Source organism: Humulus lupulus, chromosome 9 (genome assembly GCF_963169125.1).
Source record: "Humulus lupulus chromosome 9, drHumLupu1.1, whole genome shotgun sequence".
Classification (NCBI taxonomy): domain Eukaryota; kingdom Viridiplantae; phylum Streptophyta; class Magnoliopsida; order Rosales; family Cannabaceae; genus Humulus; species Humulus lupulus.
In genome coordinates, this window is record NC_084801.1 from 183,900,907 (window position 1) to 183,925,431 (window position 24,525).

The 24,525-nt window shown below is 33.2% G+C and overlaps 2 protein-coding genes across 2 annotated transcripts; both read right to left on the minus strand.

Moving 5' to 3' along the window:
- Nucleotides 1-4,964: 4,964 nt before the first annotated feature.
- LOC133801556 (triose phosphate/phosphate translocator, chloroplastic) lies at nucleotides 4,965-9,753 on the minus strand. The gene is made up of 12 exons (XM_062239799.1): nucleotides 9,338-9,753; nucleotides 9,146-9,211; nucleotides 8,387-8,452; nucleotides 8,224-8,302; nucleotides 7,340-7,460; nucleotides 7,122-7,217; nucleotides 6,919-7,031; nucleotides 6,758-6,835; nucleotides 6,550-6,666; nucleotides 6,360-6,459; nucleotides 6,165-6,265; nucleotides 4,965-5,224 (listed from the first exon to the last, which is right to left on the minus strand). The coding sequence occupies exons 1-12, from the start codon at nucleotides 9,613-9,615 to the stop codon at nucleotides 5,207-5,209; spliced, it is 1,233 nt and encodes a 410-aa protein (XP_062095783.1). The 5' UTR covers nucleotides 9,616-9,753; the 3' UTR covers nucleotides 4,965-5,206.
- A 10,625-nt stretch (nucleotides 9,754-20,378) lies between these two features.
- Nucleotides 20,379-21,229, minus strand: LOC133802633 (protein DMP4-like). Its single transcript, XM_062240983.1, has one exon. It carries the CDS (start codon nucleotides 21,206-21,208, stop codon nucleotides 20,564-20,566), a length of 645 nt encoding a protein of 214 aa, XP_062096967.1. The 5' UTR covers nucleotides 21,209-21,229; the 3' UTR covers nucleotides 20,379-20,563.
- Between the last annotated feature and the right edge of the window lie 3,296 nt (nucleotides 21,230-24,525).

Below are 24,525 nucleotides of genomic sequence, written 5' to 3' on the forward strand. Positions count from 1 at the left end.
TAAAAATTTAACTAACAAATCTTAAAATAAATTAATATAATTATAAAAATATAAGCATTGAGAAAAATAAGACATATATAATCATTTTAATTTATTAATTATTGATAAATAAAAATTTATTATGATTATTAATGTCAAAATATCGGGTTTTTTATCGTGTCATGCTTTCGGGCTAATTTGTTCGTGCTTTCGTGTCGTGTCGTGCCGTGCTAAGCCTGTGTCGTGTCGTGCGTGGCCCAAGCCCATATTTTTTCGTGTCGTGCCTGGCACAAGCCCATATTTTTTCGTGCCGTGCTGGCCGAAGCCCATATTATTTTGTGTCGTGTTGTGCTCGTGCCTCCCGGACTTGTGCCGTGCTCAAAAGTCCGGCCCGTATTTACAGCTCTAATTGAGACCACCTAATTGAACCATCTGTGCAAAATAATCTACTAGAACCAAAAAAAGAGAACCATCTACAAAATAAATAAATAAGTAGATTAGCACGCTAAATAATAATAATTATTTGATGAAATTTTTTGATATTGGAAGAAACAACATCCCAAATTATAATTTTTACGAAAAAAAATTAAAACTTATCTGTAAAGCCCCTAAGGCCTCAAGGTGTCTCTATTAGATCTAAATGTTTTATTATGTCCAATGGTTAGAAATGTCTCTTTCAAATAATTATGAGGAAATCTCTTTCAAAAAAATAAAAATAAAAATAACTATGAGGAAATTACATTTTATATGAGATTTTTAATAGTGTACAAAAATATGGCTTTTTAAAAAAAAAAAAGTTAATCTATAGTTTTTTTTGAAGATTTTTCACTTTTATGGGTTTATTTTCCCATATTTTTGTATAAAGTTGGTTTATGCCATAGTTTTACTCTTAATCAAATTTTTATTAATTTGGAAGGTTATGTTTGTAATTTGATTATTTTTTTTAGCTTATTTGTTTTTTATATTATTTTTATATAACTAATTTTATATTAAATTTTTCTTTGGTTGTTTTGCAATTTTTTTTTTTTTTTGTGATATGAATTGTGTTTATTATTATTATTGTTTTTATTTATTATAAACATTTTTTCCTTATTTTTATATTGTACGTTTCTTTTTTCAAATCCTAGGTAAGGTAACCAGTTACTTGATTGATCTTTGAGAATTATGTAAAAAAAAATCATAGAACTAAGTTAAATAACATGTACCAGGAGGAGTAACCAGTTACCCTTAGAGGAGTATCCTTGTACCATAAGAGGGGTAACCAGTTACCATAAGAGGGGTGACGAGTTACTCATATTAAATATGAAAAGAAACATCAAATCTGAATGAAAAAGAGGAAGAACACTTCGTTAAAAAAAAAAAGAATAAGTAACTATGGTTTTAGTAACATAGGTAAACAGCTACCCCCAGAAATATACACACAAAGAATGTGAATGTAACCAGTTACCTCCAGAAATATACACATAAATAACGGGAAGGTAATCAGTATCCACAAATTTGAAGATAAAAAAAAATCAGATTCACCCTCTTTCCCTTCTCTTCCATCTTCTTCATATAATTTTTTTTTCTCGATTTGAATGTTCTCATCAAGGTAATTGGTTACTCATTCACGTTTTCATATTTTTATTAGTTTTCTTTTCAAAATTTGGTGTTTCTATAAGGGTTACAGTAAAAAGAATTACATATAGTGGCAAAAATTATAAAAAAAATTACAATAATAAAAGATAATAAATAATAAAATAGTAAAATAATTATGTAATGTTAAAATATGTATGAAAAAAGGAAAAAATAAAATGAGAAAAGAATAAGTACAAAAAAAGAATGAAAAAAAAAGAAATAATGAAGAAAAAAAATAGATGAATAAATAAAAATGAAAAGAAGAAGAAAAATAATGGAAAAATGGAAAGAAAAAAAATAAATGAAAAAATTGGTAGAAAAAAAAACGAAGAAAAAATGGAAGAAGAAAAAAATAAAGAAAGAAAAAAGCTCATATGTGTGGAAAAAAAATGGGAGGAGAAAATAATAAATGCAAAAATAAAGACAAAATAGAAGGAAAAAAATGAAAAATAAAAGAAAGAAAACTAAAAAAAATAGATAAATTAATAAAAATGAAGAAGAAAAACACAAAAATAGAAAAAGAAAAAAAGAAAAAAAAAGAATAAAGGACAAAATTGATAGAAGAAAAAATAAGTAAGGAAAAAAATACCGAAAAAATAATTATAAGTGAAGGAAAAAAAATCACTTTCAAAATCAAATAAAATATAACTATGATAAAGAATATGACATTTTCATATTTTAGTTAGCTACTAATTGTGTTTCTCATATTTTAATTTTATCTTTAATACATTTTCCCATACAAATTAAGAAAAGTATAATTATCATATTTTTGCACATTAATGTATCTTTATAGGGCTAAGAGTTCATCATTATCACCTACACAGCTCAATTGTGTCAAACCTTAGGGAACATGAGCCGTCTTGATTTGCCCATACTCTACAATACTTATAGGCAACTAGACAACCTACACTCGACCTAATTAACGATCAAGAACTCACCTTTAGGTGCCTCGAATGATCCAATGGACCCAATAATTTCATCCTTTTACCTATAAAATCGAGTTCAACTACCACAAATACTCTAAGTTGAAGCTTGAGGTCCAAATTCTTTGTTTACATGACTGCTTCTCTAACTACGTTTACTCTCAACATTTGTAATACATACTTTAAATTCTTTGCTTGACCTTACCATACCATCGCAAAACACTTACCAAGTACCAAAGTGGTGTGAACCCCCTAGATATTGCTCCTCTTACAAGTCAGGCTAGAAGATAGGGTTAACTTAGTGACATTTGGGCTTCAACTTAACTCGAGGCCGAAGTTATAGAGTCGTGGTCGGTAATGAGCAATGCAAAGATTTAACTTAATATTCCTTCATTAAGAAGTGACACAAAATCAGGCACCAATATTTTGATGCAATAATTAAGGTCTTAGTATGGGTGTTCATCAAATCCAATCCAATCCAACTTATTAAAACATAACTAATCCAATCCAATTCAATTCAATACCTCTACACATACAATTGGATTGAATCTTTTTTAATTGGTAAAATTTTAAAAAGATTAAAAGAAAACAATAAATAGTAACAAAATATTAAAGAATTATAATATGTGACATTGAATATTAATTACCATATATATGTATATTTTAATAAATATGTTAAATTACTTCATAATAAATTTCAATAACAAATAAAAAACACTTAAATTTGAAGTATTTATATTAAATTCAATATACATAAATGGGATTGAATTGATTTTAATTTGATTTTTGATAATGTCATCTACTAACTGATCCAATCGAATTATAATCTAACTTTTAATACCAATCCAATTATAATTGGTTTTTTTTTCTTTCTAATTTGATTGCAAATCAGTGCTAGTGCATTTCAAAGCCCTAATTAATTTTTCTGAGGCCAACGGGGCTAGGACTAGTGGCAAGCGATGCATGTAGGACATCATTCGATGCCATAATGTGAGACTTGAGGGATCAAGGCACTTTACAACCTCAAGTTGTCTTGTTTGCACTCAGTGCGACCTACCCGGTTAGGCCCGAGGTAGCTAGAGTTAGTTAGCAAGACTAGATTAGCAACCTCATAAAGGTTTTAAACATTGTATGTGGGGGGAACTACCCACTTAACTTTGCCTATCTCATAGTGCGTTATCCAAGGGGATATTTTAGTTGAGATCACTCGAGTACTCGAGAAAGACCATGCAGCAAGGAAAGATGCAAAGTGTCATGGGCTGACTATTTGGGCTCTCGAAGTAGACGAAACCGTGCGACATTTGTTGCCACTCTAAGCTAACAAGTCAGCCTAAAACTCACGCTTGCAAGCAAACAAACTCATTAGTTAGTCATGAACACGTCTCGTACATGCAACAGACAATTACAAAGTATGAGCAAGCACAAAGCAAGTCATCCCATAGATACGTCCACACCACACAAATGTATACAACAAAGGCAAGTGGCATGCGATGACCCAACAAATGCAACAAACAAGCAATACATAGACAATAAGGAAGCATACACAGACAAATATGGATAAACATTGTTTTATTAATATAAGACATTGATATGACAATGAAGTACATAGCTTAAGACCATGATAGACACCAAGATATGCAAGTAATCTCTTGGGCAGTTTAAAGAAATATGTAGCTAATAGCTTGTTCTCCACTTAAATGAGATAAAAGGTGAGCTAGTTCTCTCATTTATTTACCAAACAATACAAAATTATGTTAATTAAGATCAAATATTGGGAAATTCTCTCGTGCACCCCCCAAAAAAAGGGTGTACCATACACTCCATCGAGTTTTTAATACCTTGATGATTTTCGACACAATTTTTTAGTAAATTTTTTAAAATTTTTGAATAACTTACCGTGCTGAAAACAAGATTAAAATAGTTTGTTGCATGTGTGACTATTTTTTTATGCGCGTGGAAAATAACACGTTTAAGCTCTGTTTTCAGCACTATAAATCATTTGGAAATTTAAAAAAAAAATTACAAGATATAGAATAACTGCAATATACACAATCATAAAAACAATGTGTGCCTAAAATCAATAAGGTACCAAAAATACGAACAAAGTGCACTATACACCAAAAAATAAGGGTGCACCATAGAATTTCCCTCACATATTTCTTTATTTTTAAAAAATATTGTTTAATAATTTTTTTGAATTATTTTAAACATATCCTGAAATTCTGAGCTATTAGGTCGTGTGAACTAAAAAAATCATTAAGTCTTTTAATCATATAAATAAAAAAGTTCACAATCTCATATTAAACAGATAGCAACATAATAGATAATTACAAGTTATATGAAAAGCTGAAAATTTTATAGTAAGTTTTAAGATACAAGTAGTATAAAATAAAAGAAGTTTCGAAATTTTAAATGGTATGTTTATAAAACACAAACAACACAGTATTGAAAAATTTCAAACACGTCTTGCATGTCGTTTAATATATTTCACATAATAAATCTCCAAACATTCTATCAAGGCGTACATTATTTTTAGTCTGTTGAAACCTTGAATTAAAGAAAATCATTGAAAAATAAAAAGGAGCAAGGAAAGAGAGACTGAAAGAGATGTTATTTCATGTCTTCTCGAGGTAAGAAATAAAATTTACAGTGCAAGATTTCCACCATGTTTCATCCTTCTTTACTTCTTATGCTGTCTTCCCTTTCTGAAACATAAATGGGACAAAAGAATCATATTAATTGTGATGTTAACTATGACTTGTATCAATCTATAATGATTGGGGCCAATTAGAGTTGACCAAAAGGCAAAAGAGATCATGTCTAATTGAGTAAATTAACAAGAATTGATAGTTTTAATCCCTTTGAAACTTTTTAGTTCAAGCTTCGCGAACAATAAACTAGTTGTTATTTGGTACCTTAAGCTGCCCAACATCACATGAAATAGTTTCTCGTAATTAGTTAGAGATACTCAATATTAATTATTAAATTAATTGTCTGGGCCTCGATATTGAATTGTACCAATAACAACATGTCACTTTTATATGTTGTTAAGCACTGCTAGTGCCCTTAGCATTTCTCATTTTATATAGAGTATTGCTAAGGAGTACCAATGGTGCCTACACCATACGGGGTTGACATATCGTTATTGGTGCAATTTAATATCAGGTCTCACACATTTTAATTTAATAAGTATTATGATATATCATTAACCAACTATAAGGTGACATCTTATGTGGTGTTGGGTACTTTTATAAAGTATGACACCACACTACCCGCCAGCTCAGCTCGACACGGCACTGTCGCACAGCGGCGACTGCGCGCATGTAGTGCTCAGGTGTGTAAGTCCTCACCCATGCGCACAAAACTGGGTGCCGCTTAGGGCCCAAACCCAAATCTCATGGTTATCTATTATATTATATACAGGATATATAAAAAAGTATTCTTATGCCATGTGAGACTTTTTCCATCCTCACACACTTAACACTTCTCTCTTTTAAAAATTCACACAAAGTTCCAACAGGTACCTTAAGGTGTGTCAAATAGAAACACTCATTTTATATGTGTATATATGTCAGGATTTTGATTATTGCTAAACTCAGAATGATTTTGATTATAGTAACAAGTATAAAACTCAGAATGACTCACTCGTTTCTCTTCTTCCATCTGGGCCTTGATGTAAGAGTAAGCCGCCACTCCAGCAATAGCAACGGCTGTTCCAATACCAGTTTGTGTCGAAATCTTGTTACCTGTGATGACCGAGTTGTGAGTAATAGCATCTACTAAGGATAATCCAAATCATTAAGAGAATCCAACAAGTTAAGAATTTAATCGAAAACTTACCAAAGATTATGATTGAGAAGCCAATCACGAACACACGTTTCAACACATTCCCAACCGCATGTGTAAGAGGTGCCACCCTCTCCAAAGTGTTGGTGGCCAACTGATTATTACGAAAAGAAGATTGTTATGGTGAGTTAAAACAAAGTATTGAGTAAGTGTTAGAATACAATTCAAAGAAAAAACCAAGTACCTGGTTGTAAAGGTGATAGAACAGTCCAACCCAAAAGAGATCAGTGACGAACTTGACAAGACCAACTTTTGCAATTGCATCATTAAAACCATGCTTGAGCAGTTGAGGTCCCTCTACCTACAAAAATAAGCAAAATGTGTCATTAGTTCTCATTTTAGTTTACATTACAAAATGTCCACAGACGGGTCTCGAGAGAAGTTTTACTCACAATGAGGGCTGGTGGAATGCAGACGATGAGAGCGATGATCGAGATGTAGGCATAGATATTAGTACTGTCCATATCAGTCTGAAGGAATCATCGAAATTTTTAGTTAAAAAGGCGATTTTCATCGGTGAAACAAGAACATTAAGAAGATATTGGCTAAGTACCATAGCTTTCTTTGAATAGATACTCCTGTAAGTGAAGGAGATATTGGAAATCATAGCACTGATGAAACCAGTCCAGTTGAACGACAACTCGGTCAATGATGCCACCGACACACCTGGAGGCGAGGCGTGGCGTGAGTTTGTAATCAAACATTCAAATCCTTGTGTTTTCTTGTACTGTCAAAAAGTAAAAAATAAAAACTAACCAAGAACAACAGGAGCCAATGAAAGCCATAAAGTAATGGGAATAGATTGCCCAAGTATGAATTGAGAAGCAGCAGCATTGAAGAATGGCTCAAGAGCTGAAACAACCAAACAAAACAAATCCCATGTTAATCAAGCAGTTAATCTTTTTGTTGTTGTCCTAAGCCAATTGATTAGGATGAATGAGGTAAGTTTTGGTAAAACATTAACATAATTTTACCTTTGATTGTGTGTGTGAAAGAGACAGCAACAGCTGCAAATGATACATTACTGGTCACATGACCAAGCGCATGGCATACGGCCACAGGGATTAGCAGCTTCAACAGGTTACCGTCCATGGGCTACACAAGCATGCACCAGTTAAAAATCACATATTACAAATCAGTAGCATAAATGAATATATATATATATATATGTATGTATATACAGATACTTCATGTAATTGAGAAAACTCAAATCAAACCAATAAAGATATTCATTCATGATTTATAAAGGAATTATGCTAATTTAGTAATAGTACTGTTCAAAATTGTAAATTTTCACTAATTTTGGTTACTATTTTTTTTATTTTTCTTTTGGACAAAAGTTTATAAATATGTTTAAAATTCTTTTTCAAATTAAAAATATATTTATAATATATAATGTATTAAAATAATATGATATTAAATATGTTTTTTTTTATATTAATTCTGTCAGTGAGAAAAGGCCTAGTACCAACCAAGTTGATTACACAAACTTAATAAAATGGTATTTATATTTTCATTTAAAAATAATTAAAGAGAAATTGGTAAAAATTGCCTTTTTTTTTTTTTATTTTTCTTTTATTTTGAATTCTGACCTACTTTTGATAATTTTTTGCAAAATGACCTCTGTCTAAAATTCGACCAGCTGTCTAAATTTTTCGACCAGCTATTTTAATTTTACGACCACCCGTCTAAATTTTCGATCAACTGTCTAAATTATGAGAGATCATTTTGCAAATAATTATTAAAACTAGAATAGAGTGCAAAAATGACTTTAAAAAATAAGCAATTTTGCCAATAGACTCTTAAAATATAAGTCATTTTGATTGGACTTTATGGGCATGGAGGGCCTTGAACTTACAGCGCGCTTAGGAAGGCCCACGGCCCAGCTGATCAAACAGTAGACCACCCCGACAAACAAGTGTATAACCGACACGAAGCTGCACAAATCACAAATTTATCACTCAGTTTCACTCAGTCTTACATAAACATAAAACAGAGTAGGTGAAGATTTGAACACGTACTATGGGTACGGGAAGTAATTGTAGATCTTCTTGTTCATAATGTTGAATATCACGTTCAAGAAGTACCTGTAAGAAGGGGTCATTTAGTAATTTCACATTTACTATAATAGATAATATAAATATATTTTTTTTTTAACTCATGCTTATATTTTTCTATTTTTTTCTTCTTTTTCATGTTTCCTAACATGAAAAACAAATATAAATAATATATTTTAAATATTTAGATTGAAAAAAATTAAAACAAAAAAAACCATATAAAAATTTGTTAAAATTAAAGCTTTTTTCTGAAAAATTATATATTATTTAAAAAAATTACGAAAATAAAATAAAAATGCTAAAATTAACAAAAAAAGAAATTAAAGAATTATTAATAAATGTTGAGAGTTAAATATTATTGTAATTAATGAGTACTTTGTATATTTTTGGGTGTAATATAATGCCTGTATTTTAAAACATTTTTTTTCTTCTTTTTTTAGAAGAAAACATGACTGTTTTTACTCTTTATTCACAAAAATATATTTTCTATTTTTTCTTGACAAACTATAAACTATTATTATTATTTTAGTACTATACTAGCATGAGTCTGTTATTAAAATGGCAACTAAAATATCTGTGCCAACTTTAATTAATATTTTGAAATTATCAAAGTGAAATTACTGACACAATTTTATTATTAATTAGTAATTGTTTTTTTTCAATAAACAGTTGTAGTATAACGAGGATGTAGGACGATAGGCACATGAGAGTCACGTGACTTACCACATGAAGAAGAAGAATCCGGTAACGAGTGCCGGGTACTTGCTGAGAAACCCGACTTTCGCTTCTCTATAAGAACACAGAGACCGAGTCAGACCAAAAAAAAAAACAACAACAGAAAACCCAAACATTATTAGTCAGACTCTGACACACGGCCGAGTTTCACCGAGTCAGAACGGAGGAAACGGACCTCACCCGGCGGAATCGCTCCCCCCAGCGGGAGAGGAAGCCGCGGCCAAGCACGGCCGAAGAATCTCCCTCCTCGTCACCGTCGCCGACGACGGAAAGCTCTCCTGAAGCAGAAGCGCCGGCCTCAGCTGCCTCCCCCAAATGAGGTTCCCGCCTTCACATACAGCCCCAATCGGCCTCGCCTGAGTGAAGCAGGCATTGCCGGAGCTCTCCCTCGCGGCGGACTTCCGCACGTGCGGGATTGCGGGGAAGGCGGTGGCGCGTGACAACAGCCGCGATTCCATGGTCGATCGAAATTCGAAATCAGATGAAGTGAAAGAAAAAAGTTTCGGTCGAAGGCAATAGAAGCGAACACTGAGCTCTTAAGGGCACAGACAGAGAGAGAGCCAGGAACTGCGAACCCGTTTTACGTGGTTCTCAGAAAACAAAAGCTGAGCCATTAATTGATTTTGTTTTTATTTATTTAATTTGCGTTCTGGTACATACGGGTGCACAGTAATATTATGCATCTGCGGTTGCGATAAGTACGGATTGATGACGTGGTGAGTTTTGACGGAAGAGATGGTGAGGGCGTAGGATTGGGGAGTGGGAAAGAGAACATGGGATGTTGTTATGAGGTTGGCATATGTGGTAGAGTGGGTCCCATCTTATCCTGAGCGAAAGGCTTCAAAGGAAGAGAGATCCTTGTCCAATGGCGTTTGGTTATCAATCCCTTATCGTTTTGTTTTTTTTCTCAAATTTGTGAGTGATGATAGTGTGGAGACTATTTGTCTTCCCAAGGACTATCTTGTCAGGGATAATCACTGGTTCCATTCGGATAATTGAATTTGAGTACAAAATTTGTTTGTTTGTTTTTGTTTAATGTTAGTATACAAAATTATGATGCTTTTTATATCAATTTTTGGTTAAGAGATTTTTTTGTGGTGAGAACACATTTCATGAAAATAAGGATTTTCCATTAGATCTTTTGTTTTGATAAATTAGTTTTTAGATTTTATGTTTTGTAAAATAATTCAAATAGAATCTTATACCCGATTTTAATTAAAGTTTTCTCAACTGAAATTATAAATAATTCATCAAACTAACAATTCACAACATATATATAATCATTCTGCTTAAAAAATGTGTTGTTATATTTATTTATTTTTTATCAAAATTGAGATTAGGGGTCTATTTGAAATATTTTACAAAATATAAGGTCCAAAAATGAATTTTTTAAAATATAGGATCTAAACAGGTAATCAGAAAAAACACAAGGTACAAAAATGGATAAACCCTAAAAATAAATATGATTTTTTCCCCTTCAACTATTGCCACTTTTAAATCTTATCCACAAACTTTTCACGTTGTTAAAAACTATCCTCAAACTATTATTGTTATTGATTTGTGGGACTTCTCTTAGTTTCAATCCTACGTGGCTAATATGTTGCCTATATAGCATTTTAGTACGAATGTGATATTACCACGTATATAAAAAATTAAATAAAATAAGACCTATTTTAATACTTAAAAAAGATTGTTTTTAAATAGATTTAAAATTTTAAAAGTAATTAAAATCTTAAAAAATTTAAACTAAAATAAAAAATTAAATGTGCTTCAATTAGCTATTAATTAATTATCTTAAAATCTTTACTAATTAAAAAACCAAATTAAAAACAAAATATATTTTCTTCTTCTGCACTATTCATTGTCATCATCATCATATCCAGATTCAACATCCCAACAAAAATTTCAATATCAACAAAATCAAATTCAACAAGAACAAATTAACAAACTGAAGAAAATCTCAAACTTTTTAATCCCAAATCATGTAATATTATTCCTAAATCAACTAAAATTTCAAAACCCTAAAACTTCTTCTAACAACATCCCAACAACAAAAACGAAACTAGGAAAAAAAAGATGAAAAAGCTTGATGCCTCAACAATGTTTGTTGCCAAGCCATCGTCGCTCCCCAACTGTAGTTGCTCCTCAGCAGCAGTCATCGCCTGGTTGTAGAGGAAGAAGAAGAAAAAGAATTAGAGTTCCTCACCACTTGCGAGCCTAGATTAGCCGAGACTTTTCCCCATCCATTGCCGGCGAACAAAAATTATAGTCCTCAAATTCTCATAGTCGTTGGACAAATCGACTTTAGTGACCAGATCTCCCAAGCTATCTTCCCAAACCTACCAGCTCACTTGTAACGTCCCAAAATTCTTAATAGGGCTTATGGCCTTAATTAGGGTGTTGAGAGGGCATAAGTCGAATTATATGTGATATTATTTAATATTATGTGATTATGTGGGTTATATTATAATATGACTGATTATGCATGTTTAAGTGTATTAAATGTGCTTATAGGTCTGTTTCTGTTAAGAATGATATTTTCATAATTTTAACCCACTATGGGTATATTTGTAAAGTATGTGTTATATGTTTGAGCTCACATGGTTATGTGGGCATATTTGAGATATTCGGCATGAGTCGGTCCTTTTGAACAAGAAAGCAGTTTAGTCACAACGAGGACTTATACTCAGCTCAGGGTGAGCCAAGGGGTATTTCGGTGAGCTACCGTGACTCACTGGAGTATGAGTTGTACTTTGGGGGAAATAATGGTATTTGTTGGAATTAATTGGGAATTAGAAGTGTAATGTAAGACGAGAGTGTAAAATGACATTTTTGCCCTTAGTGGGCTTTGAGAGGGAAGTATTGCCTTAGGGGCATTTTGGTCTTTTAGACCATTAGATTTACATGAGCTGGCTGAGTTGAAAAACTCAGAAGCATATATCTCTCTCATTCTTGTTTACTCTCTCTATCTCTCTATAGTCTTTACACTTTGAAGAAAATTTTGGAATTTATTGATTCTAAAGCTTAGAAGTAAGCTTGCTAAGGATTTGAAGTGGCTCTAGGCAAAGTTGGGAAGCTTGTGAGCTTAGTGATCAGCTGGGAAAAATAGTTTCAGCTGAGGTAAATCCATGTCTTTGAGTTTTAGTTTTAGTTTTGATGTTTTATTGGATTTTGAGTTTTGATGGAGTTTTGGATTGAGTTTAACGTGGGTTATTATGTTTTTGAGTTTCAGAGACCATTTCCATGGTCAAAATTAGTTACAATCGTGTTTTTGGATGATTTTTGGGAAGATGGCGATTCTTAAATCATTGGAAATTCGAGTTTGCAGGGTCGTGTGACGACCTTCATAAACTCAAAGAAGCAAGGGTGTGCCTCGAACTACCTTGGCACCATGGCGCGTGTCCAAAGACTTTGGGCTCGGGGTTCTTTGACTTGTTGAGCGCCATGGCTCAAAATGGGGAAAATCAGCAATTTGGGTTTCGGGAACCCAAACCTAAATGCTTGGGAATGGCTCTGCTACCCGGGTTAGTAGAATTCAGGGTCCCGGAGGCTAGGACTTGGTCCGAATGCCTTTATTAGTTCGTTTCTTGATAGTTATTCTTTGTTATGGTTGTGACTAGGGTGAACCGTTAGGCTCGGGAGGAAATGACTGTACTCGGGGTCGTCATACGCCATTCACTCAGAACTTAAGGTAAGAAAACTGCACCTAGACTGTGGTTAGGATTTGAGCCCCAGTTATCGAACATGACTATAATCATGCTTAGAGTATTTTATTAAACTTTTTGATTTCGCTGTGCATACTTGTGATTAATGATGAATGGTCATCTAATATACCTGATTAAAAGGCTCGGCTTATAAGTTGAGGGCGGCAATAGCGTGCTGAACGCAGGCCGATGTCATTATATGTCATATCTGATTGAAAGACTCAGTTTCTAAGTTGAGGGTGACAATAGCGTGTGGAACGCATGCTGGTGTCGTTATCTATCATATCTAATTGAAAGGCTTGGTTTATAAGTCGAGGACGATAATAACGTGCTGGATGCGGGCCGATGTCGCTATATGTCATATCTGATTGAAAGGCTCGGCTTATAAGTTGAGGGCGGCAACAACATGTTGAACACAGCCCGATGTGGCTAGGCCAACCCAGATTTGATTGAAAAGCTCAACTTATAAGTCGAGGGTCGCAATAGCGTTCTGAACGCAGGTCAATGTGGCTAGGCTGATCCAGAAGCATGATATACGCTTGTGCGACCCCATGGCCCCCTGACATATAAAGCGCGAGGTATGCCTTGCTAGCTCTAAGACAAGTTAAAAAGGGAATAGGGTGAGGGCTCCCTAGTGTGGCTCTATGGGCGCTTATTTAGATTGAATTTGGTATACTTATTAGCATTGAACTATCGATGAATATATGATATAACTGATATTTGGCCAACATGTTGAACGTGTGGTTGGACGGCCGTCCCATTGAGCGTGGGGCTGATCGGAAAGGCATGTGGAACGCAGGTCGTGAAGGCAAGTTTAGTTTGGAGGGTGAAGTCCTTCCTCGCCCGGCAAGAATCGCAAGCTGAGTGCATGTGTACACATTTAGCTCGGTAGGGTTGTTCGGTAGGACTGCTTTCTGGGGCCGTATAATTGATTATATGATTAAAATGAACATATTTGTAAATTGTGGAACATTATAACAAATTTATATGGTTGGAATAAATTTATTGGATAATTGTGAAGCATGTGTTTAGTGCTTTTGAATATTTGTAAATTTTAATGCCTTGTGGGGTTTTCTTGCTGGGCCTCGGCTCACGGGTGCTCTATGTTGCAGGTAAGGGCAAATAATAGCTGGACAACTCTGAGTTGGAGAGCTCCAGGGGCGGAGTGTACTTATGTGGCCTGCTTGACTGCCATGGTCGAGATTACTTGCTGGAACTAGGGTTGAACCCTAATTTTGCTGCCTAGGCCGACTTTTGTGTTTATGTTGTTTTTGTGTCAGTTTATAAACTCTGTTGGGATCCCGTGTACGAACCTAAACCTTTTAATGAAATGGTTGCTGTTGACCAAAATTTTTAATACCTAATCCTTGGTTTAGTTTTAATTACACAGTTTCAGTCCAAATTATTCATTTAGCGAGTTAAACACTGTTTAAAATACACAGTGTAACGTTCCTGGATTAGTAGGGTGTTACATTACCTATTGTGGCAGTAAGAAGAAGAAAAAGAAAAAAAGAATAAAGAAAATATGAGTGTAACATTAGGGATTTTCACATTTAGTTGTTTAGGAAGATTTTATTTCAATTTTGATTTATTTAAAAATTGTTTTAAGTTTTTTTAATAAAAATGCTACTTATCTTAATAATTTTAAAAATTTATAATTTAGATTAAATTTTAGGTATTTTTTGGTATTATTATTTAAATAAATTTGTATTTAAATTAATTAAAATGTAAAATTAGTATGTTTTTCATGATTTTATTTTTAAAATGATTTTTTAATATTTCAAAATTTTTAAATAGATTTTTTTTACTTTTTAATTTAATTATACACGTATTACTAACATGGTAATGCCACATTAACGCCAAGATGTCACATAAGCAGCCTGTTAGCTATGTGGAACTGAAACTAATGGAAGTCTCACAATCTAATAACGCAAATAATTTAGGGAAAATTTTTAATAACGTGAAAATGTTGGGGGCACAATTTGAAAGTGGTAATAATTTGAGCCGAAAAATTCCTATATATTCTTTCATAAAATATGAAAAATTAATTTTTTTCATAGAATTTGATTATGAAAATAAATATTTGCATGAGATTTTTAAAATCTATAAAACTAGATATTCTTATCTTTTCACACGATGACAAATTTTATTATAATTACTCTTTGATATTTATTAAGTCTCTTTTTTCTTTTTTCTTTATTTTTCTTTTTCATTTTGAAGTTACTCAAGATTAGAGCTGTAAATGTGGGCCGCCCGGCCCGGCCCGGCCCACATTTTTCGTGCCTCCGGTAAATTCGGGCCGGGACATTCAATTTGTGTCGTGCTCGTGCCGGCCCATTTTTGAAAGAGTAGGCCCAGCACGGCCCATGGGCCTGGCCCATGCCGTGCTCGTGCCGTGTCGGGCCCAAGTCGGGGCGGCCCACTTTCTATATTCGGACCCACTTTTGGGCCAACTTTTTTTTTGCTAAAAAAAGTGTGAGGATGGAGAATTGAACCCTCCATCTCCTCTTTAACTATCAATGGACTTACCACCACACCAAATACATTTCATTGTTTAAATTATAATTTTATATATTTTTATATACTTTTTAACAATATTTTACACAAAATTATATAAAAGATAATTATTAGAATTTTAATACCTACTAATAAATGTTAAAAATTTAACTAACAAATCTTAAAATAAATTAATATAATTATAAAAATATAAACATTGAAAAAAATAAGACATATATTATCATTTTAATTTATTAATTATTGAAAAATAAAAATTTATTATGATTATTAATGTCAAAATATCGGGTTTTTTATCATGTCGTGCTTTCGGGCTAGTTTGTTCGTGCTTTCGTGTCGTGCCTTCGGGGTTGTCGTGTCGTGCCGTGCTAAGCCCGTGTCGTGCCGTGCTTGGCCCAAGCCCATATTTTTTCGTGCCGTGCCTGGCCCAAGCCCATATTTTTTCGTGCCGTGTCGTGCTCGTGCCTCCCGGGCTCGTGCCGGTTTCGTGCCGTGCTCAAAAGTCCGGCCCGTATTTACAGCTCTACTCAAGATTGTGGAGTATAGCAAAAAAAAAAAAATTGGAGAAGAATTATTTTTAATTTATATTCTAGAAAAAATCTAGAAAAGAATAAAAGATAAAGAGAGAAGCAAGAAGAAGATGGATAAAAAAAATGACAAAAGGAACTGGGAAAGGTAGAAAAAAAAAAAATTGCCTAAGAAGTTAAAAGGGTAAAATACAGCCAAAATACATGTAGTTTTCGATTTATTACACTAATATTCCTAATTTTTTTACAGAAAAAAATAACTAATGTTACGTTTTGGGTACAACCGTCACTACATGTTCCGAAGATTGTAGTGTGCATGGATTGTCAGAATCGCCACTTGTCAACAGATCATTGGTTCATGTCAATTTAAAAAAAAAATTACTCTCTAAAATATAATTTTAAATAATATTTTTTAAGTAAACTTAATTGCTCTCTAAATAAACTACTCTTTCTCTCACTTTCTCTCCCATTTTCTCTTTAGCCAAATACTAATCTACGGTTTCATATATATAAAAAAAACTACTAATCTCAGGTTTCATCATCATCAAGAACAACAAAATAATCGATCTAATGGCAGCTCATCAGAGTACTAGATCAATACTTTATAATGTTAAATCGATCTTAGTTAGGTATTATGATAGATGGAACATAATGTTGGATTTTAATTACACTGTTCGACTACGAGTTTGAAATTTACGACGACCAGTGTGAGAGTTCGACAACTTGTTTAAAATTTTTGACAACTATTGTCTGGATATTTTCGAAAACTTTTTTGAAATTTTCAACAATATTTGTGTGCAAATTTTGACGACTACTCTAGAATTTCAACAACCAGTCTAAAATTTAGACAACTTGTGTGCAAATTTCGATGACTAGTAGTCTATAATTTCAACAACCTGTATAGAATGTTTGACATCCTATTTGAAAATTACGACGAGTAGTGTGGAATTTCGACAACAATCTCAACAACTAGTCTTGATATTTCGACAACTACTCTAAAATTTAGACACCAGACTGAATATTCCGATAACCTGTTTAAAAATATCAATGACCAATCTAGGATTTCTACAACCTCTTTGAAATTTTCCACTACGTAGAAAATTAGATCTAAAATATAAAATTTGACATGGTCTAAATCATGTTCGAAATTACACAAAATTATCAAAACATTACTGTAACGCCCTGGTTACCCCAAGACTGTTACAGTGAACGTTGAACTGTGAATTTAACTCGCTACCCGAGTTCTTTAGTTAAAAATGTGCTTCAAGGTGTTATTAATAGAGCAAGGTGGAAAACCAGTCAAAAGGAAAGGAAATGTTTTATTTAAAACATAAGACTGTTCATGGACCCATAAAAACATTTACAAGTTATTTACAGCTCAAAATGATCATTATAGTTTAAATTTACAACCCGCCGACCTAAGCGGCAAAAATAGGGTAAACCCCCTAGTTCCTCTGAGAACACCTTGGCCGTGGTGGTCAAGCGGACGCATATGTACACATCACCACCTAAGCTCTCCACTCAAAGCTGGGTGAGCTTTTCTTTCCCTTTACCTGCACCACATAGCACCCATGAGTCAAAGCCCAGCAAGAAAACACAATAATGCAAGCAAATAATATCGAATGATAATCATACAAAGCTTATAGCTATGAACAGATGAGTGAATATCACTTTGTAGTTACATTAACCATGAAGGAGCTTATAGCTCTTAATCAGATGAGTGACTTAACACTTGAGGTTCTGGTACACCATAATGACTGACTGACGAGCAAGTCACTAGCTTAAACAAATGAGTGACTAATGGGTAAGTCACTAGCTTAGACAGATGAGTGACTGATGGGTAAGTCTCTAGCTTAACAGATGAAAGACTGATGGGTAAGTCACTAGCTTAAACTGATGAGAGACTGATGGGTAAGTCTCACGGGGCTCGGCACCCATAGCCATGTGACTAAATAGTCACTGTGGCTCTAAATAATTAGCCTTTGGCTAGACAAGCACTTATAGTATTCATCGAACTTGAGGTCGGTCCAGCATTAACGCTCTTTTGAGTCATTTAATGCAGATGTCGATTAGATCTAATCTTTGTTGGCTTGCGTTGAACACGCTAAGGCCGTTCCTAACTTATGAGTCAGCACTGTGTGACCAGTGCCCAGTACCACTGCCGAACTTGACTAATGAGTCACAGCTTCACAGTTGATACTGACACCTTTGTCAGTTATGAATATTCAGTCAGTGCCATACATAAGTGAGCAAGATTTTCTAAGCATTCAATATTCAATTCATGTCCACATTTAAACATTCAACATGCCTCATGAATAACCATGAATGTCACATATAGGGTGCGGGTTTCTTACCTCTGGTTCGAGCGAGAAATAGAACAAGAACGACCCCTGAGAACGATCGACCTTTTGATTCCTTAGCGGTTACCTAATTATAACCTTCATTAATGAAAATCAACAATAATAGGGTCTTGACCTAAACCCCACTCTCGGGACCTCGAAATGTACCCACACGGTGAGAAGATTCGATCCCAGGCCTTTTGAAACCTCGAGCCAAAAACCCTTAAAAACACTCAAAACAGGATTATGAAGGAACAGAGTAGCGCCCCAGCGCTACTCACTAGCGCCCCAGCGCTCTACTCAGAACCAAAAACATCCTACACCAACCCTGGATAGCGCTGTAGCGCTACACCTAGCCAGTTTTTCCCCTAAAACCTTTATCCTTCGACTCCTTCATTTCTAACTTGATTCCAATGCTTCCAAACATCAAATTAAGTGCCAAATGTACCCAAAAACCATCCCCGCATGTCCTAGGCATCACAACCCCAAGAACCCTAGCCAAAAACTCCAAGCAAAGCCAATCAACCAACCTAGAAATCTCAATTGAAATCCATAACAAAAATAGAGCAAACCAGAGATTTAATGGCTAGAATATTACCTCAAGTTCAGCTTATGATGCTCTTCAATGGTGGAACACACTCCCAAGCCCTCAAGACTTATTCCCCAAGCTTGGTTCCTCAAATTAAGCTAAAAAATCCAAGAAGAAAAGGAGAGAAAATAGGTGCGGGAGGAAGTTTAATTGATGCTCTGTTTTCTTCAAACTTCCACAACCTTCATGGCTTAATTCTATCCTAGGGGTGAAAAGACCAAAATACCCCTAGGTCAAATAAAGGTTTCTAAAGACTCCCAAGGCCAAAATTGACATTTTCCACCTATTTCGTTAATCATAATTAACACCCTCCAATTACGGCTATTCTCGATACTCTCAAATATCAATAATTCATATCTCGTTACCCTTTAATTCCTGACAACGCTCTAATCATTAAAATCACCCGAGACTCGCCCCTAGCCCCGAACTTAATCCCGTTATGACTAAACCGCTAATCTGTACTCAAGATCGTCTCATGTCGAATGGCTCGAACAAATCCACATTATAATGTGGCCTCAACAATAGGTCACCAACATGCATACAAATATACAATTACGCCCTCAATGGACCAAATTACCAAAATACCCCTATAATGAAATGTGGACCCACATGCATGCATTTAGCATCATATTATAATATAATTCACATAAACATGCATATAATCATTTAATGGCATAATAAGCAATTATGGTCCTCCCGCCCTACTAATCCAGCAATTAAACCGCATTAGGGATTTCAGGGCATTACAATTACATATAAAATAAAGTCCAAAATAAATAAATAAAATAATCATTTTTTCAATGTAGTTTTGTTGTATCGATAAAATTTATAATTGGAGCACTTTCGTTGTTTAGTTCGTACCAAACTTATTCTTGATTGGGAGCTATTTGAAATCTATTTTTATGAGTTTTCATTTTTGTTTTATATAATTCATGATATAATATTATAATAATTTTCGATGGGATCTGGAAAAAAATTAATATAACAAAAAATATAAATTATTAATATTAATTAAATAAAAAATAATTATATAAACAATTAAAAATAATGAAAATCTGAAAATTCGACATTATTTCTGAAAACTCGATTGGCTCTTAGAAAATGAGCAATAGTGTAAAATGCCCTATAAAAGAGGGACATTCTCCCCAATTATTATTACAAAGTACACTAAAATAATAATCAATAATAGTTAAAAATATCAATTGTATAAAAAGCACATATATTAAGCATCACTAACTTTAAATCAAAACAATTTTGGTTGCTTGTTAAATAATTACTTAATTACTCAAGATATTCGATGACTCTTTTGCAAAATGACATTTTTTTTAAATTATTTTGCATTCTAGCTTAGTTTTAATAATTATTTACAAAATAACATTTAATAATTTATACAGATAGTCGCAAATTTAGACAAGTGATTAAAAAATTCAAACAGTCGGTCGAAAATTTTAGATTAATGGTCAAAAAAAGTTTAGACAATTGATCCAATTTTAGAAGATGACCATTATACAAAAAAAAAAATTATCAAAAAAAATCAATATAGCAAAATAACTAAAAAAAAAAAAGTCTTTTTCACCACTTTCTTTTCACAAAATCCACCAAATCGGTATGTATACATATATATATATATATGTATAAATTAATTATAAAATAAAAATTGATGATATACAATTGTAAATATGAAATATACAAGAACATGGATCACCCCCAACCAATGAAAATCAAAACAAAAATCAACTGACTGTAAGGGGGAAGCCGATGCCGTGGCGCTTGGTCGGAAAAACGACAAACAACATACTGCAAAACACACCAATCGCAACGGGCAGCGCCGTCAGAACCTCCTCCGTCTCATCCGACGGCGTTGGATAGAAGCAACTCACCACATTCTGATCAAACAGAGCAACGGCCACAAACACAAGCAACGACATGAAACTATGCATGAAATCGATGAAACGAAGACGATATTTCGAAGCCTCCGCCGGCGGAAGCGTGGTCGACCCATCAATGATCCACAGGCCCCGCCACGTGGCGAAGCCGTAGGCGAGTTCTCCATTCTTATCCTTGAAACTATCTGTGAAGCAGAGCAAAAACGACGACGCTCCACACAGGGCCACGAGGCCCGCCGTCATTGCCCGGCTGACCGGGTCGCACTGGCCTTGGTTGGTGAAAATGGGCGCCAAGAGCTGGAAAGCCAGAACCGTCCCGGTCGGTAGAAGTTTGGCTAAGTGGGCTGTGCTCTCGAACGTTTGGCTTATGGCTTTCTGGACTAGGGTTTTCGTGGGTGCAGCCTCGTCTTTCAGAAGTGGGAGCTTTTGTTCTTCCTCATCTTTAACGACGTCGTTTCGGGATTTTGGCAGAGAATCAACCTTGATTTCCATGGCTGGCTATAGTATATATGTTTCTCACAAAACCTTTTTCTAGCTTATTTTTTCACAACTAATATATGCATATATATATATATATATATGAATATGATTGAGTAAAGGCAAAGAGAGGGAATTTGTTTATTGAATATTTTTATTTTAATTAAAAATGGTATCACAATAATGTTGCTTGCAAGAAACCAGAAGATGATAATTTTGGATAATTATATATATATATATTTATTTATACATATATATATTTGTAAAAGACAGCTTTTAAGCATATTTGATTTGGAAATTGGAAGTAGAAGATAATTTAGTTTGTTTTGAAACGCAGAAGAGAAAAAGTTTGGTGGGGACAATACTATAATATTATTAATTAATTAAATGTTCATAAAATTTGCATGATCTCATTGACCTAATATTATCTATTTTCGAATCGGTCAAATTAAATTGATTATTACAAAATAATCAAGTTTTGATATGCACGACCGTACACTTCTTTAATATTGTTCTAACAGTAGTATTTTCTCTTTTAAAAAAAATTATAAATCAAATTTTATATACGAAGGTCTACATTATAATTATAGGGCATCATTTCGGTGCAACCAACTTTTTGGCGTGCAGCCAGGGCACTGTTTCTGTTTCCCAACTTAAAAAAAAATTATCAATTTTTTTATGATAGTGTACATTATTGTCATTTAAGATATTCTGCAAATTTTCAAAAAATTATGAATAGTTTACGGTGCCGAAAATAAGGTTGTTGCAAGCGTGTCTATTTTTTGTATGCGCGTGTAAAATTCAACTCTTTGAACTTTGTTTTTGGCACTGTAAACTATTTATAATTTTTTGTAAAATTTGCAGATGTCTTAAATGACAACAATGTACATTGTCATAAAAAAATTAGAAAAAAAAATTATTTGAGTGTCGAAATGTGCCCCGGCTAGGGCTGTGCAAAATTTTTTACAACCCGAATAAACCGCCAAAAAATGCAACCCGAATAAACCGACCAAAATTTAAACCGCCCAATTGTTACATTGGGCGGGTTGAAAATAATTATCAACCCGCCCAATATAATCCAACCCGCCCAATTAAGAATTTATTATTTTTAATATATTCAAATAAATATATTAATTAATTAAGTTTTGTTTTAATTTTTTTACTATAAATTTAAACTATTGTTTTAAGCTTAAAAATATAAACTTCACACTATTAGTACTAGTATTTAAAAGAAAAAAATTACAAAAATGTTAAAAAAAATACCACTTTTGTTTGGGCGGGTTGACCCGACCAACCCGCAAAAAAAAAAATACCATTTCGGTTTGGGCGGGTTAACCCGACCAACCCGCCCAAATTATTGGACGGGTTAAATTTTTTTTTTCTTAATTAGGCAAGTTACGGGTCACTTTTGCTAACCCGATTATGACATTGGACGAGCAAAAATGCCTTGTAACCCGCCCAATGCTCAGCTCTAGCCCCGGCTGCACTAGTATAGCCAAAAAGATGACTGCACCGAAGTGCTACCCTATAATTATATAGTAGACATAAAAAAAATTGGAAAAAAAATTTATTTGAGTGTCGAAATGTGCCCTGGCTGCACCGAAGTGCTACCATATAATTATATAGTAGACATTTTACAAATTTGTAAGAAATTTTAAATAATTTATGGTGTCGAAGACAATATTCAAACAATTCATTTTACTTATGTATACAAAAAAATAAGCACACGTATGATGGTTTGAACTCAAACAATATCGTAAATTATTTTAAAAAATTCGAACATTAATAAAATGTCTGTTATAACTATAATAAACACCATCATATTAAAAAATTTGGATTATAGTTTATGTTCGTAACAAAAAAGAGATGCCCTCAATTAATAAAATTCCTATATATATTCCCCTCTATTATTTCTAATTTTTCCTACTTTTACATTTTAAATTAATATGTTTGACTTTTTTGTAAATAAATTGTTTGACTTTACGATTATTCCATTCACTAACAATATACGAACACTTAGATAAATCAAATGCAAAATGATCTTGATTTATTTTGTTACAAGAGTAACGATTAGGGGATTAGAATTCGAGATAGTGATGGGAAGCATTCAATAATATATAATTTTTTATAAAAAAATAAACAGAAAATATTAATGTAACTTTAAGAGTTCGACAAATAATAATAATAATAATAATAAGTGTCACTCTAGATTGGTTTTGTGGATTGCGTTATAATAATTGTTGTCTTTACTATTTGTTGCTGAAAAGCAAAGAAGAGTGACTTTTTCCAAAACAACTTCTGCTGAATTGGCATTTTTCTTGCGTGTACCAAATTGACGTATTTTGAAAAAAATGAATATTTTCTTAGCAAAAAGGAAAAAGTAATAACTCAAAACCTTAAAACAAAAAAAAATATAAAATAGACGTAAGTGGAATAATTCTAAAGCGAAATAGATTTTGTCCAACTATTATTTTTTTGTTAATCAACGTTGTTTTTATTATCTTTTTTTGGCCCTAAATTCAGCTGTGAAAGAAAAGAAAAAAAAAAGGTATGTTTGGGATGACAAATTAGGGTGCATTTTAGGAACTGTTTTCATTGTACAAACTCAATACGTTTATCTTTTTGTTCTTGCTTAAAGACTCTCACTCCATTACCTTGCACGTTATCATTTATGACATGATTCTTGTTATGTACAGCTATGTAAACCATCCATATATAAGGATAAGAATATCCCATATATTATTGGGAAATTCACATATTCACCCAAGATCTTAAAAAAAAAAAACAAAAATACGAAGGGGTAAAATCGTAAATACAGAGATTTTTTTTTTGTAAACAAAGTTTACAACTAAAATTTACAAGTTTGGAATCATATATTACAATTTTGTAAACATTATTTACAGGCTAAATAAAAAATAAGAACTGAAAAAAATACATTTGCAAATTTTTATATTATTTATTAATTTAATTTTTTAAGGTAAATTAAGAAAACAAAAATTTAAGAGAAAAAAATGAAACAATTTTATCAATTTAGATAATAATTGAAGATAGATAAAAGTTTAAGTGTAAAGTTATATTAAAAAAAAACTAATTAAAGGGTATAAAAAGATCATATTAAACATATAACATAATATATCTACTATCAACTAGAAACAAACTTGGTTCTCTCTGGCTCTGATAGGGCTTTGCGATGGCGGGGAGACCTCGGCTACGGAAGAATGCGATGCAACGGAAATCTTCGGTGACGAGAAGGAAAAAGGGACCAAGTTTGTCGGACCCGATCAAGAAGACGAAGACAATGGATCAGATTCTAGATGTGACTGAGCTTAAAG